Source organism: Notamacropus eugenii, chromosome 6 (assembly GCF_028372415.1).
Source record: "Notamacropus eugenii isolate mMacEug1 chromosome 6, mMacEug1.pri_v2, whole genome shotgun sequence".
NCBI lineage: Eukaryota > Metazoa > Chordata > Mammalia > Diprotodontia > Macropodidae > Notamacropus > Notamacropus eugenii.
This window is the reverse complement of record NC_092877.1, coordinates 293,144,646-293,162,736: the sequence shown is the minus strand read 5'-3', so window position 1 is coordinate 293,162,736 and position 18,091 is coordinate 293,144,646. Positions and strand designations below refer to the sequence as shown.

At 38.8% G+C, this 18,091-nt stretch overlaps 1 protein-coding gene and 1 long non-coding RNA gene across 5 annotated transcripts in view; one reads left to right on the top strand and one right to left on the bottom strand.

Moving 5' to 3' along the window:
* DNAJC15 (DnaJ heat shock protein family (Hsp40) member C15) overlaps window positions 1-15,578 on the bottom strand; it is a 52,030-nt gene extending 36,452 nt beyond the window's left edge. Inside the window, exons 1-2 of one of the 4 annotated variants that reach the window (XM_072617152.1) lie at window positions 14,925-15,340; window positions 13,722-13,804 (exon numbers count right to left, since the gene is read on the bottom strand). Coding sequence is in view for 2 of the 4 variants with exons in the window: in XM_072617154.1 (XP_072473255.1) it covers window positions 15,347-15,448 (102 nt within the window). In the remaining 2 variants the exon portion in view is untranslated. Of the gene's footprint in view, window positions 1-13,721; window positions 13,805-14,697; window positions 14,788-14,924 lie in introns of those variants that run through there. The other 3 variants (XM_072617153.1, XM_072617154.1, XM_072617155.1) reach the window with 3 other exon arrangements.
* Window positions 14,902-15,945, top strand: LOC140509549 (uncharacterized). The gene is made up of 2 exons (XR_011968812.1): window positions 14,902-14,988; window positions 15,556-15,945. It is a non-coding gene; the product is annotated as an uncharacterized lncRNA (long non-coding RNA).
* Window positions 15,946-18,091: the final 2,146 nt, after the last annotated feature.

The window sequence follows — 18,091 nt, the reverse complement described above, 5'->3', positions numbered from 1 at the left end:
TCTACTCCTAAAGAAGCAAAGGAAAACTAGAAGCTTCCTAACAGTGTCCAACCTCCAACCCCTGGATGCCAGAACAGAAATTCTTCACATTTCTTTTTAGCAACTTTTACTGAGCACTGAGGGATGTTCAGTACTCAAAATAGGTGCTGATTTTGATCTATATAAGATATATGGAGACAACAGAGCAAATGAAAGACCAAGAAAAAAATGTATATATATATATATATATATATATATATATATATATATATATATATATATATATATATATATATATATATATATATATATATATATATATATGGTAATAGTATGTTTTTTCTCTTTTGCCAAATGCTTTCATTTCTCCCTTTTGCTGTGACCCAGAAATCAGGTCTCCTGCTATTATGATCTAATCCACTGACACCAATAACAGTAGAACTGTTTTGCCTTACTTTATGTAACAGATTTGTTTCTTGAAAATCTGTATGTGCACTGATATTCTGTATTTTATTTCAATTTAGAGAGAGCTTAGCAAGCTATCCAATGAAGTAAAATGAAGTAGTTACTACAGAGGTATTTAAGGATGAAAATGGAAGGACAACAAATAAAAGAAAAAGAGAAAAGATATGGAAAATCATTACAGAAAACAATTTTTTTTCATCAAGGGCAGAAGAACTAATATACTTGGACTCATATCAAAATACCAAATATTTTTATTACAAGAAGGGTAGAAATAGCGCCAATGTAAACAAAAGATGGAAAAGCAGCTTAAATGGACTGTCTTCTTTCTATCTATCCAAATCTAGTGTGATACACAGCTAGATGGATGTATAGATGATGGACAGAAAGATAGATGGCTGAGTGGATAGACAGGATCCCTGCTGGAAGGGATGCAATTCTGAGGGCATTACAGGATCAGTGTACAAGGTGTTGAAAGGAATAAAGTAAGGCAAGAATCTTGGAACCTATTAATATTGAAAATGGGAATTAAGAGAACATCAATATGTTCATTTTTACAAAATTATGACTGTCACTTATCTATACATGAATTGAGATTATCTTCAACGAGTTTTAACATAGAACAAGTCAGTTTTTGCAAAGGGAAGAATCTTCCTGCAATGTACATAATCATCCACTCATTTATTTGTTTTATAAGTTCTAATTTTTATAAACTGAGTTTTCCTAAATTACTGTGATGAAATGTAACATCTGTAATGAAAATGACCTTTTGTTCTTGTTTCTCTATTCCACAGCCTAATTCTTTAATTCTGTCATTTCCTAAATCTGATAAATCAAGATTGTTCCCATTTTTTCCCCACTCTTTCAACTTTGTTCCACACGTAGGGCTGACTTGAGGATAGCATCAGTTCATAATGGGTGTGTGTATAACTATTCTAACTATGACACACAAAGGAACTAGCAAACTCCTTTGCATTTGGTTATAAACTATTTAAATCAATGAATCCAACTTGTATTTCTTGTTCAATAGAAGAGCCTGGTTCAGTCCAGTCCCAGACAGAGATGTGCTGCCAACTGTTTGACATGTGAATGGGAGCTCCTTGCACATAGGGTATGTTTGGTTCTTTGTACATGTATCCCCACCATGAGGCTTGATACCCAGTAGATGATGCTTGTTGAATGATTACTTGGCAGAGCTAAGTTGTAAACTATCCTCTAGTTTTCTCCTTTCAAATCATAATAAGAATAAGCAGGCCAGCCTTGGAAAACTTAACTACATCTTGGCATTTCTGAGTTATGTACATCTCAAAACTGTTATTTTTATACTTCTACTATATCATTTCAAAGAATAAAAACATGAGACAACTAGCTAGGTTTCCTGGCCTAGCCAGGGTTGTCCCTTGAGTTGCTGCTGACTACTTGCCCCAGGAAAGCCAGTGATCTGGTCCAGTCCTGGCCCTGCTGGTCTCTGCTGCAGCCGTCTGATTTAAGATGCTGAACTCCAAGGGCTCAGAGTAAACACTCATCTTGCTCTCTTTCTGCTTCTGGACACAGGAAGCAAAGCTAACTCACCATGTTTCAGGGTCTCCCACCAAGCAACAATGAGATGGACCACAGCTCTGCTGATAATGTGACTGAATCACAATCAGACGCTCTAAAAAAGAAACAATGTGCGACTGCCGCCATTTGGGCCTACTTCTGAAAAAACAAGCTTCCAGGCAAAAGAGAGCCCCGGCATGTACCAGTGATCATCATGATCTACAGCTGACAAAACGCATTAGATTTAACCTGGATATTTCAGTGTGGGTGTGAAGCGCTGGATTCTTTACATGCTGAATCAGAATCTCAGACATCCTGAAATAACAGGCTGTTCTAAATTGCTGCAACAAATAAGACAGAAGTTCTTGGACAAGAGGCAACTTCTCAAACTCAAAATGCTAGCGGGTCTTCTTGGTGAGATATATGCCGATTGAAAATACGATGGTCAGTAATCTACTCAGGAAGGACCAAGTAGAAGAGAAGAATACATATTGCCCAGACTGTAACAGCAGTTTGGATAGTGTGTATCTTGGAGAGGTAGTAGATATGGACAATGAGTTGGGTCAGAATTTGAACAGAACATCCAGGACTGCATTAATCACATGATATTTTCAGCTATCCACAGCTGTTCACACAAAAACATCCATTTTATTCAATGCTAATAATATTCTCCTTAAGTTCAAGAAGAGTGTGATCTGAGTGGATATAAAATGGAGATGTAAAAATATAACTTATAGTACTCAGTGAGAGGAAAAAACTGTCTTGGTGAGAGACATAACACTTTTTGTAAAGAATCTATCTGCTGCACTGACAGCTTTCCAACATTATGTGAGGAATATACTTAATAAAGGATCAGGTGAGCTGAAGGTGAATGTGTTTGCTATTGCCTACATGAGAAACCGAAATATTGGGACATCCTGTTGCACATATTCTTGACAAGTTGTAATTAAAAAAAAAATTAGCCATCGCTTTTCTACATACACACACACACACACACACACACACACACACACACACGAGGGACCTCCTCTTATCTGTACTCTTGTGCCTTTGGATGGACCTCCTCCTAAGGCAAGTGGGGCGACATGAGGCCTTCTCAGTCCTCTAGTGCAGTCTTTTGACTGAATCCAAGTTTTGGATTGGAACAAATTGGGCTGCACTTGAGGACCTAGAGGGCCACATGTGGCCTCAAGGCCGCAGGTTCCCCACTCCTGCACTAAGATCTCTTTTCTTGTGTAAGAGAATCAACTTGCTCATTTTTAGAACTATCTTCATTTATGAATTCTGAGACCAATGAATGATCATGGTTCAGTTAACTAAGTTCTATCCATTTGCCAAAATAATTCTTACTTTACCTTAGATACCCAAGCTGATTCCCCTTGTACTCCTCCCTACCATGGAGGGAAAAAAATTCATATTTATACACAAAAAAATGACCTTTACATAATAATGATATAGAACATTTTCACCAATGGTAAAGGATCATACTTTTGACAAAATATATGAAAAAAGAATATAGGTTGCCTAACCCTGAAAAATTCCTCATCTTCTGTCACTAAAAAAGCAATGGTATAAAGGGATTCCTTTTCAAATATCCTGAGAAGTCTAAAAGAAAAATACAAAGGAGACCTAACAGAGGGGGAGAACTTTATATTTTAAAACTATATTTTAAACTTGGAAAAGAAAATAAAGGAAGAATGTTAAGATTTCTGAGCAAGTTAGCTTATACAGAATTGCTGGACCATACCTATTTTGAGCATTTAATTAAGACAAAACAATTTGGTTGTAAAACTCTCCTGTGGCTCATTTGACACAAATGGCATAAGCATTTACAGTCCCACCAAGATATTCTCTATTTAACTACTGCTAAAGAACAAAACTACCACATATGCTGTATAACCATCTTTCACATTTACTTGATCTTAAATTTCATATCCATAGGCTAAGAGAATATATTTCTCTTATACATATACATCTTTATTTATCTATTGACATCCATAAAAATGGACTTCATTCTTTATTTTAAATACCTTTAATATCACTTTCCAAAACTAAACTACTAGAAAGAGAACAGGAAAAAAGTTATTAAAGAATATAAAACAATTCTAAGGCAGAATGACAACTGTTTACATGGTCACTAGAATCAAGAAGCATAATTAGTTTGCAAGTGCAATCACTTTTTATGAACTAGGTAAAAGTTACAGTTACTACATAAAGTTATCTCAGAACTTCTGTGAGTTTTTTACACTGCTTTTAAGTCAGCCTTGAAAGTGAATATATACCCAAAAATGAGACCGCGGACCTAAATTTAACCTATTTCCAATCTACTACTACTACTATTATTACTACTACTGCCTACTACTATCTAGCATTCATAAGGCATTTATGGTTTACAGGGTGCTTTATAAATACTATCTCATTTTATTCTCACAAAAACCCTGGGAAAGTGCTATTATTATCCCCATTTTACAGACGAGTTAACTGAGGCCAAGGTTAAGTGACTTGCTTAGAATCTCAGCATCTGAGGACAAATTTTAACTCTGATCTTTCTGACTCCAGATCAAGCACTCTATCTTACTTCACTATCTAGCTACCAACTGAGTAAGTCCAGTTAGTCTAAAGCATTAGGAGAAGTAGTAGGAAGTATTCAATGCCTAACAGAGTACTGGTATTGGTAACTATGAAAGCCATGAAGGTTTTTTTGCAGCCACAAGGCTTTGGTTCCCCCAGACCTTCCACCTTAACTGCCCATAAGGCTGCCTTAGACAAGTTGTTGAAAAGTTTACATTTAATATTTGGTATGTAGAGTTTAGGGGGGAAACCCCAGCCCATGCAGGGTATGAATAAATTCTGGGACGCCATGCAATTTGTTTCAGATGCAATTAGCACAAACTACATTTCTATGATCCTATGAAAATATGGTCCACAAGCATGTTTATAATTGTGTGCCAAGTACAGCTGATCTCTCTACAATTATGAGAACACCAAATATGTAACAAAGATAGTCAAAATCAGATATAAAATATCTATGCTAAATAATACTTTTTAACCTTGGCTAGTATGACTGCTCTATTATAAAATGTTACTGGGAAAAGATAAGAAATGGACATTTTATCTGTATGTTAATGTGTATAGTGCTAATGATATTGATATAAATTATCAATAGTCTCTAAATGAATCCACCAAGTTTGGTGATTTATAATTACATATACTTGTAAAAAATGAAAAAAAAAATCTCATCTATCTGTACTATGACAATAATTGGAATCCAATTTCATAAGTACCTGGTGTTGCAGAAACAAACAAAAAGTTCCTACCACTCATAGGAGAGAGATTAGGAGAAAATTAATCCCTCCCCCCCTTTTTTGGCTAGGGAGGGAAGGCTGTGGCTGTGGAATAATTTACATACCTGTCAGACCTTGCTGGGGATGGATTGTTGCTTAGTTTTGTTGCAATTTCCCCCCTTATCTTTTTTATTTTGTTTCAAGGAATGGTTGACTGGGTAGGAGAGGTGAGAGGTATAAGGGAAAGTAATATTTTCAAAATACAAAATGGAAATTTGTTATAAATGACTGATTTCAAAGTGTCAGAAGAATTACTAACATTAACATTTTCTACAGGGACACACTTTAGGTTGTTCTCTAATTTTCATTGCCAAAAAATACCTTTTGCAGACAAAGAACAGAGGCAGACATTTTGCTATTAGGTTTGAAAACATAATTAGCAATTTTGCCTTCTGAATTTACTATCAGGGGAAGGGGTGTCAGAATGAAGATAGTCTGCCTATGTGTAAATGAAGGATGTTAATAAAAGAACTTCTTACCTTTTCCTTAAAAGGGTCACCAAACTCACCAAGTCAATTATCTGGTGTCTACCTAGGAGCTATTCACTGTAGAATTACTATTAGGTGATAACAAAGACCCTGCTCCCAAAGAACTTACAATCCCATTCAGGATACTGAACATATATTCCCATGGCCTTTGGGACACTGATTTGAACATTCTTCCACTCACAGCTGTTCAATCTTGTGAGACCCTGGTCCACGTCTTCCCATAAGACAGCCAGAGCAGGTTTACCTGGCTGGTTACAGGATTTCCAGACTTTCTCCTGACATGGAAAGGGTAACAATGCAGCGCTCTGTCCTCCAGTCATCCCTAACTGTGAACAGCCAAACATCTCTTCTAATCTTAAGGTTCCTTGATGACATCTTTTATTCCTGTTCTTTTCTGAAGTCCCTCACTGGTTAGATACTGCAGCCTGTTCACACCATCATGCATCTTTCTATTGCTCTCTGAGTTCCACTTGATTTATATTTTTGGAGAATTTTGTATTCCACATCTCACTACCATACATGGTTAGAAAACAAGTATTAAAAAGTTATATTTCTTTCCATGGAAAGCCTGATATCTTTAAAATATTTTTACAATTTCCCAAAGCCAGTTAACTTGGTCCCCTCCCCTCCCATTCAACTGCCATATGTACTGTCCCCAATATAAATACTGATGGAAGAAGACTGTCCATGGAAGTATATATCCTAATGTTGTCAACACATACACTCTTGATCTTCTGTGTGAACAGTCAGACCAAACTCTTTTGAATGGCAACTTATATAATATTTATAATCACATTATAAAAAGTGAAATTAACAGAGAGAAAATAATGAATTCCTGATGTTGAGGTCATTCCTAAATCATCTGTCTGTGAATAACAAGATTACTGACTTGTTAAAAAGCAAGAGCAAAAAATAATGAAATATGGTATATAATTGAAGCAACTCAAGCCTGAACTATTCAAACATTTTTAGTGAAACATGGGAAATGGACAACAGAAATTACAATGTCAATTAAAATAATTTTATATAGAAATTTAACTTGTACAAATCAGTTGGTACAAAAAGACCAAGTGAGCTCAGAAGGTACCATAGTTAGCAAAGATTTTATATTCTTGCCAAGTAGAAAGAGATGGCAAAGGTAACACCGATTTGGAATATGAATTCATTCACAAACTCTTAGGAAAAAGTATGCTGGAGAGTAGTATTATGTAAAAGACAAGAGAGAGGGGGAGAGAGAGGGAGAGAGAGAGAGAGAGAGAGAGAGAGAGAGAGAGAGAGAGAGAGAGAGAGAGAGAGAGAGAGAGAGAGAGAGAGGTAAACTAAATTAAAGAAAGCTTGACAAGCTATCCAACTAAGCAAAGTCATCCACAGAGAAGGTACTTAATAAATGTTTATTTCCTTCCTTCCTTCCTCCTTTTCTTCTTTCCTTCTCCCTCTCTCTAACAGAATATACATTCAGAGAAAATACTTCATTGCAAAACCACATAAACTTAGTGAGTTCAAGCTAATGCAATTCAAACAATCCTTATGTGTAAAGGAGTGGTCCAAATGAGGTAAGGAACCTGAGGCTCACAGAGAGGAAGTAGCTGAGGCAAAACATAAAGGTAGGTAGGTGTTCTAGCTCCAAATTCACTGCTCCTTCCACAAAATGGAGCTGCCTGTTTTAAAGGTCTGCTACCTCACAGAGTGGAGATAGTGTAGATGCCCTACAGCACAACTTGGGAATCTTTGTTACTGAATTTACAACAGCTATTTGTCATCACTGATTTTCTCCATCAATGTATATGAACAGTATAAATATCATAGGTCCTCAAACTTAGAAAAGGTTGGGAACCACTGGAGTTGTGCAACATACTGTCCTCTTGGCCACCTGAAACCCTTAATCACATCCAGATAACCCCAGTGGCTATATCCTTTGGCGACTGCTTTGTTGTTATGTATGCTGGAGGAGATGAGTAACATTCTGGAGCCAGATGTTGAGTTATTCTCCCCAGAGAAGGAATACATCTGAGGGGAAAAGGGTACACTCAGTCTATGTTTTCTCATTTTAAAAAGAAGAAACATTAAAAGAAAAAAAGGACCACAGTATTTGTTTACCACCACCTTAGAGGCTGAATAACAGAAAGTGAAAAAATTCCAAGGCCAAAATATGTCAGAGAGAAATATTTAACAGTTGGTCTTATCAATGGAGACAGCTCACAGATTTGATATTGTACTTGATTTACCCTATAAAATACAGACCTGTGCTTCCCCAGTCCAATCACGTTTCCTAACACAGCCCTCATGCCTCTCACTCACTACCATGAAATGACAGTGCCTGGAGTTAATATATTCTGTCAACCTAAAATGCCCAATCTGAGTGAAAATGACTGAAACTATGGCTGCTCAATGCTGCCTATTTTAGACTAAATGTCCTGTAGTAATTTTTATAGCTAAATAATTTTATTTAATTGCTGATATCCATGACCCAAATAACTCCTGGCCAAAAACAAACTTTAAAATTTAATAAATTAAAGGGAAAGCAAATATATTACACAACCAATTACAAATTTGTGAGGCTTATGCATGCTATTAACTATGTTCTTAATCTCAAAAATGTTCCCTAATAAAAATTGTAAAATAAAAGCAACATGTAACAAAATCCTTAATTCATAACACCTGAGAAACAAGTTTACATCAAACTAATGAAAGAGAATAAGCCAGATGTCTCACTTTTTTTTTTTATTACCTTGCAGTGATTCCAAATCTCATGGGTTAATCATTGGCAAACCATGTTCTGCTGAAGTCAGTATTTTCATGCTGTCTTATTATTTGGTTCAATTTCTACAAACAAAGCTTTTTGCATTCAAATAACACAAAGATGAGGGGAGAAAAAAGAAGCGGAAGGATAAAGTGTTGCTGAATCAGCAAATGCCGGTGTGGGAGGATGTTATAAATGTAGATTTAAAAAACTTCATATTCAGGAGAATGTGTCAGGTATGACAAACTGTCATTCACTGAGCAGAGGACTGACAGATATCTGTTCCCAAATCTTCATACCTGTCACAAATTTCACAAACTTTAAAGATCTACATTAACTCTAGCTGGGGAACAACTCTCTTACAATGTTGCTCCACCTTCAAAAGCAAATAAACCAGATCCCCACTAAAACACAAGTTTCCATGAAAATTCTGCATTAACTTAACAGGAAAGCTAATCACTACGAATATTCCTTTGATCTGGGCCTTTTACTACTGCTCTGGGTCCAAGAGGAGTTTCATTTCCTAGGCATCGCCATTGGCTTCACAACTGTGCCCCAGCATGTTTTTCATCCTGCAACTTCCTTCAGCACCTGCGACATCCTTGCCTTGGAACATCCAGGCCTGCTCATCATGCCTTTCCTTGTATTTCTCTCACTGAGCACAATGCCTGGCAAATAGTAGGCCCTTAATAAATGCTTACTGTGTAAACGTGTAAAAACCAAGAGTGCTGTGTAAGGAATGCTCCCTTTTTCCTGTGGCCAGTTCCTCCCAGAGACTTCATTTTGTGGAATCACCTATGGTGCCCTGAAGTCTGGACTTCAAGAACATTGCCCTACTTTATCCTTCCTCCCCAAGCTTGACGTCTTTCTCTGTTACAGTGTATACTCTTTGAGAGCAGGGACTGTCTCTTTTTTTTCTTTTATTTATACATCCTTTTCTTAGCAGAGTACCTGGCATATGGTAATCACTTAATGTTTCATTCCTTCTTCTAGGTAAGACTTAAGTTGCTCTTCGGGACAGTGTTTCCTTAACCGGGAGTTCCCTATATCAATGAAATCACAGTCTTGCCTCTATTCCTAGCCCCTTTAAGTCCACCTCACCTTCTTTTAGGCAAGAGAACTAAAAAGGATAACATTCAGGGGAGACACAACAGAAAAGGTCGGTTGGTCAGGGAACAAGAACAAGGGATACTAGAGAACACTCAGACAACATAAAAAGATACAGGCACATCCTCTGTGGAAGGTGTGGGGGCAACATGGCTAAGAATCACAGGGGATTAGAAGTGATGGATGGATAATGATCTACAATGCTGGAAGGAATAGCCAAATGTATGACATCATAGATAAAGGAATGCAGTAATAGGCATATACTAACTTCCATGGTGAGATTAGTGAGTGAATAAAAGGGAATCTCTCAGGCTTACCCAAAATCAGTAGCATGTTATGCATAATTTCAAAAAATCTTAAATCCTCATTATGTACAGTGATTGCCTAAGAATAATCTTTTAAGTACTACTCTATATTTATTCAGTGTGCCACTGATGTCAACATGGTTTCTACTTCCTAATTAAAGCAAGAAGCTTTCACTGATGACATTAAACTAAAATATGAATAAATGGGAAAATAAGGGTTGGCAAAAAATAATACATATAATTGCAAAATCTCTAGCCTGTTATAAATTGATGAACACATTCAAAATGTTATGGTAAAAGCAAGAGTACTAGATAATATAAGGTTTGGTCAAAGAAAGTATCTCGTAATTTTTATCTCAATTAAGAATGTTAAAGCCATAGGAAATCTCAGAGGAGATTTGGTATAACCAAGTCCTGACCCATAATCTCTTACAAATATACCAGACAAATGTCAATCAGGCTCGGTTCTGCTCATAAACTTCCAATAAAGGAAAAACCAAACTCATTCCACTTTTTCCAACGAATCCATAAAGACAAATGAGTGCTACATATGAGCTAACGCAACCTGGCAGAAGGGTTCTCTGAAGTTACTGGGGCAGCACGCTGCTCCAGCCTCAAAGGCCAACAAAACATGTTAAGCACCATCAAAATGTGACGCATTTACCAAACTGTGTTCCTCTGAATCCTTGCAGTAATAGTAACAGTTGTCTTCACAACATCCTACTTCAAAGCTACTATTCAAAATACATGGGGCATTTGTTTTGTTTTGTTCTTAATGGGAAATACACCGCAAGTTTTAATGAACAAAGAAATTAACTTTCAGGACAATCCAATGTTAAGTTTGGGGCTGCCTGTACTTAGTTGAGGAATTTGTTTACCATCAAAAAGTGAGACCAAGGAAAGAAAGTATAACCAAATATATCTAAAAACACAAAAAATAGTTCTTTAATTTGGGCTCCACTGATGTTAATATGTAAAGATTCAAGCAAAAGTTTGAAAAAAATGACTGCCATAAAGCTAGATAACTTTTGTGGATTTTAATGACCTAATGGGACATTCTTCACCAGAGAGGACAAGTTATAAATGAAAACTGTTTACAAGGGAAATTCTTTTCCTCTCAGATAAGAATTTTATCACTAATTTCTCAATTATTTAGTAGCAGCCAATTCAACAAGCATTTATTACACATTTATACTATGTTCAAAGTTGGACATGGGGATCACCATTCAATTCCCATAATCCCAGTGTAATTAAAATATGTATTATAACATTATAGGAGATGGATTTACACAAGTTAGGTTCTGAAGTCAGTGCATAAGGCAAATAAATTGAAAACTGTTATAGAAAAAAATTACTTTTGAAAATCCCTCAAACTTTTCATAAATAAGGTTCCATAGCTAGAAAGGGGTTGGGTCTCTTTAAAGGAAGGCATTCAGAACAAATGAAAGTAACTTTTATTTTTTATAACATTGAGGAAGGCTATTAAATAGGAGAAAAGAGAGTGGATAGGATTTTTACTCAAACAGAAGGAAAAGGTAAAGACCCAGCTAGCAGAAAACCTAGTGATTAGAGGAAAGCATAGGTTTGAAAGGGTTTCACACATAGATGCAACCATATTAGAGGATGAGCTCATCATCACAAAACTTTTTCTTTCTTTCTGCTTCACCATGAGATAAGAAAGAACAATAGCAAATCAAAGGGATATTAGAGACCTTCTAACTAACCAACAAGGTCACCTAAAGCTGCCCTTCAACAGCCTAAGCAGAATGAAGATGTCTGTGAGCGTGAGGAGATTCTAGAATTCCATTCAGTGTATACACTCATACAAAGAAGAGGATGAGCTTAGAGGAAAGTAGACTCACTGCTCCCATTTCATACTCACTCCAGGGTATATGTTCCCTAAGTAGAACGACCACATTTAAACAGTTATTTCCCCCCTTTTTAGGGGGGTCAAAGGAGAGGGGCAGAATTTATATTTCAATTTGTTTAAGCTAAATATGTTCTACTGCATTGAAAGAAATGCATTTTTAAAATGTAGTTTACAGACATCAATTAATAAGTGCCTGTTAACTAATTAATTAAGCAACTATGTGCTGACAGGTATTAATCTATTTCTCTGATGAAGTTAGAAGCATTTCAATGTTTACTAAGTTTTGTACCATACTCTGGGCAGTGGATAAAATGCTGGGCCTGGAGTCAGGAAGACCTGAGTTCAAATCTGGCCTCAGATACTAGTGGTGTGACCCTGACCAAGCCACCAAACCCTTTTGCCTCAATTTCCTCATCTATATAACGAGCTGGAGAAATAAATGGCAAACCAGAATCTTTGCCAAGAAAACCCCAAAAGGGGTCATGAAGAGTCAGAAACAACTGAAGTGAATGAACAACACATTATACTATAGTAGATTTCATTTGTCAATGTTACAAATAACTAAATTAAATACTCTTCTTATATCCCCCTTAGATAGAGAGAAAGGGATTGAGTTGTACCATCCTGAGTATAGAAGAAAAAATGACATTCCTATAATAACATTTTTTTCCTGCAGGCCCAGGTCCCAACCTCTTACAGTTTCCACAATCATTGTACTTTATTGTTGTTGAGTCAAGTTTCAATCATGACTGTCTCTTCATGACCCCATTTGAGGTTTTCTTGGCAAAGAGACTACAGTGGTTTGCCATTTCCTTCTCCAGCTCATTTTACAGATGAGGAAACTGAAGCAAACACGGTAAAGTAACCTGCCCAGGTACACACAGCCAGTGAGTATCTGTGCGCAGATTTGAGCTCACAAAGATGAGTCTTCCTGACTCCAGATCTGACCCTCTATTCACACTGACACTTCACTGTCTTGGTGACCCACAAAGCACCTGAGTGCCACTGAACCAGATTATAATGTAATTGTAAAATGTGTTAACAGACGAAATAAAAATACAATAAAACATAGATGCTAATTAAGTGAAGTTTAGCAGATAGGTAGATTATGGGGGATACTTGGTAGTCTGTCACCTCTGCGTGTGCCAGCCTCAGACCATAAAAGCCAAGAAATTCCTATAAGTCTCATGTCCGCAGGGCAGCCAGCATGGGCTTCTGCAACATCCTGTATGGCAGCACTGGTGGCCATATGATCATCAGGGTATACTTCTACAGACAAGTCACTTAACATCTATGAGCCTTAGTTTCCTCATCAGCAAAATTAGATGGGGGTGAAAGTGGCCTCAAACCTTCTTCCCAGCTCAATCTATGATCCTGATGTTATGGAAATGGAAGGAAGTGATGGTTGCCTTATCATCAGCTTCCACTGAATGTAATGATCTTCTGCCCTGTCCTCCCTACAGTGGGATTAAATTTTATGTTAGTTTCCCCTCTGTTAACTTTGATTTGAACTCTGTTTTCACTGGAAGGAAAGGGGAATGTACTATTATGAGTGGAACCTGAAAACTGTATTTGAATATTGCATACAAGAAAATCTAATGACTTTAGCTTACCACCTCTCTTAGGTTACATTCATTCTTTTGTCCCCTTGTTGGATATGCCCCCACACTATGGAACCTTCTGGACTAAATGACTGCTAAAGTCTCTTTCAGCTCTAAAGTCAACTAAGTCACAATCTTTCCATTTTCCCCAGGTTCCTTACTTTCTACTGATTCCACCTCTTCTTTACCAACTGTCTTTTCCTCTTCTATTTCCCACATTTGTAATAACAATTCAAGTTGATCTACCACCTTATTTGCTGTTCTAAAAGACATTTATACACCTTACCTCATTTGATTGTCAAAATGCAAGGCTACAGTGATGACCGACTACTTCTCCCAACTGTATGTAATTAATGATCACATCCAGATCTATAGTGGTTAAAGTTTACACAAAGTTAGTTTACAAAGGATTTTCCTTACAACCACCCTGGAAGTGAATACTGCAACATTATCTTTCTCATGTTTAAAATAAGAAAAATGAGGTTCAGAGAGGTTAGGTTAACTTAATCTAACTTAGATTCACATGACCAAGGAAGGATAAAGGCATCATGCTGGGTTGTGAGGAAACAAAAATGGGCAGAACTGTAGGGGAATCTCTCTGATGGCATGGTCTTCTTCAGCAATGAAGGATGAACACAACAATGGGAGGGGAGGAGAAGTAAATACAATTAAGAGGTTGAGGAGTAAGGTTAGCACTCACAACGGGTGGGGTCAGGGAAGACCTTCCCTGTGAGGCAGCCCTAGAATTTTCCAGACAAGGGGGAGGAATGATCATGCAAAGGCACAAAAAGGAGACCAGGAAGGTCATGTAGGCAGAACAGAAGCTGGTCAGTCTGGCAGCCACAGAGTGTCTGAGGATCTTCAAAGGGGGCATGGAAAAGTGTGTATTTGGAAGCCACTAATGCTTTACAAACAGGAGAGCAATAGACCTGGGTTTTGAAAATATCAACCTGGCAGCTGGCTGAAGGTGGGATGGAAGGGGGGCAGGAGACTAATTAGGAGGCTATTGCAATAGTCCAAGTGAGAGGGGATGAAGATTGGAATTAGGGTGGTTGGAATTGAGTGCAGAAAAGTGTAAAGTGCAAGGCAAGATTTGGCTCCAGGTTTCCTTTACTCTCAAGTTCAGAATAAATTCCACAATGCCAAGCCTATTAGCATGTGATGAACTTCAAATAAAAAATGATGGTGCAGGTAAATGCCAATCCCAGCATCTCAGTTACAAGATACTGTATTTCATAGAAACAAAGAACAAAGTTGTTTACCGGGGTAAATAAAGGGGGCAGAAGAGGGTCTTGATAAAAGGAGGGACTTCAGATGTCTAGTCCAGCGCCTCCTGGAGCAGATGAGGAAACAATGTTTCACAGCCTATGTAATTGACCTAATCTCCCGCACGCAGAGCGGGCCCGTCTCTCTCCAGTCTGGTGCCTCCGTTTACCCGCCTGACTTCGCAACAGAACGCTTATAATGACCTCTTCGGGCCTCTTCCCACCTCCGTTCTATGCCTTCTCCCACTCATCCTCGGCACAACTGCCACAATACTCTTTCTAACGTCGGTAGGACTCCTCAGAAACCTTCAGGGACTCCCGGAGGCCTCTGGAAATATAAACGCCTGGCCCTGACACTGACCCAAAGATGGAGGGGATCGGAGGGGGGGGGGGGGTCATAGATAGGGGGGAACCAAAGATAGGAAGGGCCAGAGCGGGGGTGGGGGAACTAAAGGGAGAAGGGTGACTGGGAGTCAGAGAGGATCAAAGACGAGGGGGGAACCAAAGATAGAGGGGACCAGCGGGGGGGCAGAGGCCCCTAAGGAGAAGGGTATGGGGGAGGCACCGACGGAGCGGTCGGGGCCGAGGCGGTGCTGGGCCTGGTCCGGGTCAGGGGCGCAGCGGCCTCGCCCTGGCTGGGACTCACCAGTCCCCGGTCGAAGTCGGCCTCGGGCCGTTTGGCGGCGGGGGGCGCGTACTCGGCATAGCGCACGCTCTCGCCGGCTGGCCCGGCGCCCCTGGCGGCCATGGTAGTGAGGGGCGGGGCCGAGGCCACGCGGGCCGCTACGAGAAGGCCGCTACGGGGCGGCCGCGGGGTCAGTCTTCTCCGAAGCGCGTTTCCGATTGTGTTTTCAGCTTCACCTTTGAGTCCGACGGACGGACGGACGGACGGACGGACGACAGGCAGAACAGAGGAGGGGACGCGATTCTGGGAGTCCCTGACATGCGTTGGATGAGAGCCAACCTTGGCTGGCCCTGCATCCGCGAGCTGCGTTAATTTCCAAGAATTCTCAAGGGCTCCGGGTCACCACGGGGTCAAGTTCAAATCCAGGGTGGGGGCGGGGAGCGCTCCGACCCGGACACCCAAGCTGTCTGCGGGCCAGCGTCCCTTCAGCCTTTATTTTCTCCCGTGTGCAATGGGGGAAGGGGTGAAATGGTTGGCCTGATGAAGCCCCTTTCAGTCGGGGATTTGCGGGTCAATGTTTAACAACAGGCTGTCCCTGGAGAATAAAAATTAATGATGACACATTTGTAAGTTTAATCTTCACTGCTAACATTTTCTCCATCAGTTTGTTGTCTACTATACAACCAAGAGACCAAGCCCCGCTTTGTAGCGTTTGCCATTTTCTTGCGGAAAATTTAACAATCGACTCTTGCCAGCTGATGAGAGCTAGCCCCAGCACACCCCTATTTTCTACTCCGGCTCTGTGGTCCCTCTAGGGGAAGCCTCGAGTGTGGTTTTCTCCCCTGGAGTGGCTGGGTTTGTCCGATCTCCCCCATAGCATGTGAGCCCGTGAGGGCTTCCTTAGATTATTTTTGTCTTTGCGCTTCCCCCCAGTGCACCGAGAGGGCTGCGGATCTGAGAAGACTGAGGCTGGGAATGGTGTGAAGTCAGAGGAGCCGCGCTGGGCTCTTAGAGAACAGCGCAGATAGAGCTGGTTGCCTTAGCTCTTTGAAGGCTACAGAAGACTCATTGAAATGAAGAGACTGAGCTGCAGAGTGGTGCTTTTTGTTTCGTTTGGGGGGTCAGGGGAGTACAAAGATACTGAGCCCATTTCCAAACTATTTAATACAGAAGGGAAAGGATTGATGGTAAAAAAAAACCAAACCCAAAAGCTGAATTATAGCAATAAAATAGAAAAACCAGCAGAGAAACCATCAAAAACTAATTTTAAAACTGTCAAAGGAGGGGTGTCAAATGAGCAAATAGCTTAGGAAAAGATGGAAATTCCATCAAAAAATTCTGGTAATGTGAGAACATTATAATAAGCTCATACCCCATAAAAGACAATGGAATAACTCGTAAGAACTTCCACATTGGTTCAGAGGATCAATTAAAAGAATTAAGTGAACATTCATCAAAGAAAAAGAGAAATTAGTGGTTTCATGGAAGAAATCAAGGTGGATAGCTCAGGACTTGGAGACAGGAAAATATGAGCTGAAATCCTGCTATACTAATTGTGTGACTCAGTCACACGTACTTAAGTCAATATAGTCCCTGTGTCTCATCTTCATCCTCTGTATAGAGGATGACCTCTGAGGGCCCCTCTAGCTCTAAATCTTGTAAGTTTAATAAGAGCAAAGAAATTAGAATGACAGAGACACTCAAACAATAGATCTGATGAAAAGTAGAACAAAATTGTAACAACAAAAACAAATTAAATGGAATTGAAGATGGAAATTAAATGGAATTTAAGAATTAAATAGAAGAAACCAACAGACAACAAAACTGGAAGAACTGAAATGAGAATTATACAAAATAAGAATACTAGATGTGAAGATAGGATATGAAGAGATAATCTCATCTAAGAATTATTCATCCTACTGAAAAACAAGAAGGGAGAAAATTTTGGGGAAGTAATATGAGGCTACTGAGAAATAATGGAAGCTGATATTAAACTACATACAGATTGAGAGAATTAAGTAGAACATCAACAGAAAGAATTGTCAAGTTTAATTTCCCCCCAAAATCTTAGGATCAAACATCAAGAACTACAATAAAGAACAACAAATATAACAGACATTTAAGGAATAAAAAAGATTTCCCAAGAAAGCTGATCAGAATAATGCAGGAACCTTCCTCATTTATAAGACATCAAAGGAAAATTTGAGATTGATATTCCAAAATGCAGAGAAGATCAGTTTGCTCCCCAGAATAACACATATGGCAAAGTTTAGCCTAATCAGCAGTGAAAAAACTTGGATAGTCATCAAGATAGAAGAATTCTAATTCTTCCTCTTAAAGTAGAGGTGGTAGGATATTCAGCATGAAAACATGAAAAATGTAAAAAGATAAGCACATTCAGATAGCAGTGACTAATGGAAAAAAGAAGTGACTTTTCATATGTTTAGGGCTAGGCATAGCCATGAGTAGGGGAGTTCAGTTTGTTTATTTTTAATCTTCTTAAAAATGATTTTCACATTGTTTTGAGACAATGAGAAAATGGAAAGTATCTGTAGACAAATGATTAGAAAAAGGAAAAGACATGGTGGTTTAAAAAAAGGAGAAGCATAGTAAAATCAGCACCTTTGTTTTCGGGAATTCTACTAACAAAACTGGAGGAAAGAAGAGGGAAGAGATGTTTCTAAGAAAAGGTTGGTTAGGACCTGAGAGCAATGTGGATGTGAGTTTTTTCAATCCCTCCTCTTTGTCTAGGTATTGAGAGCTAGT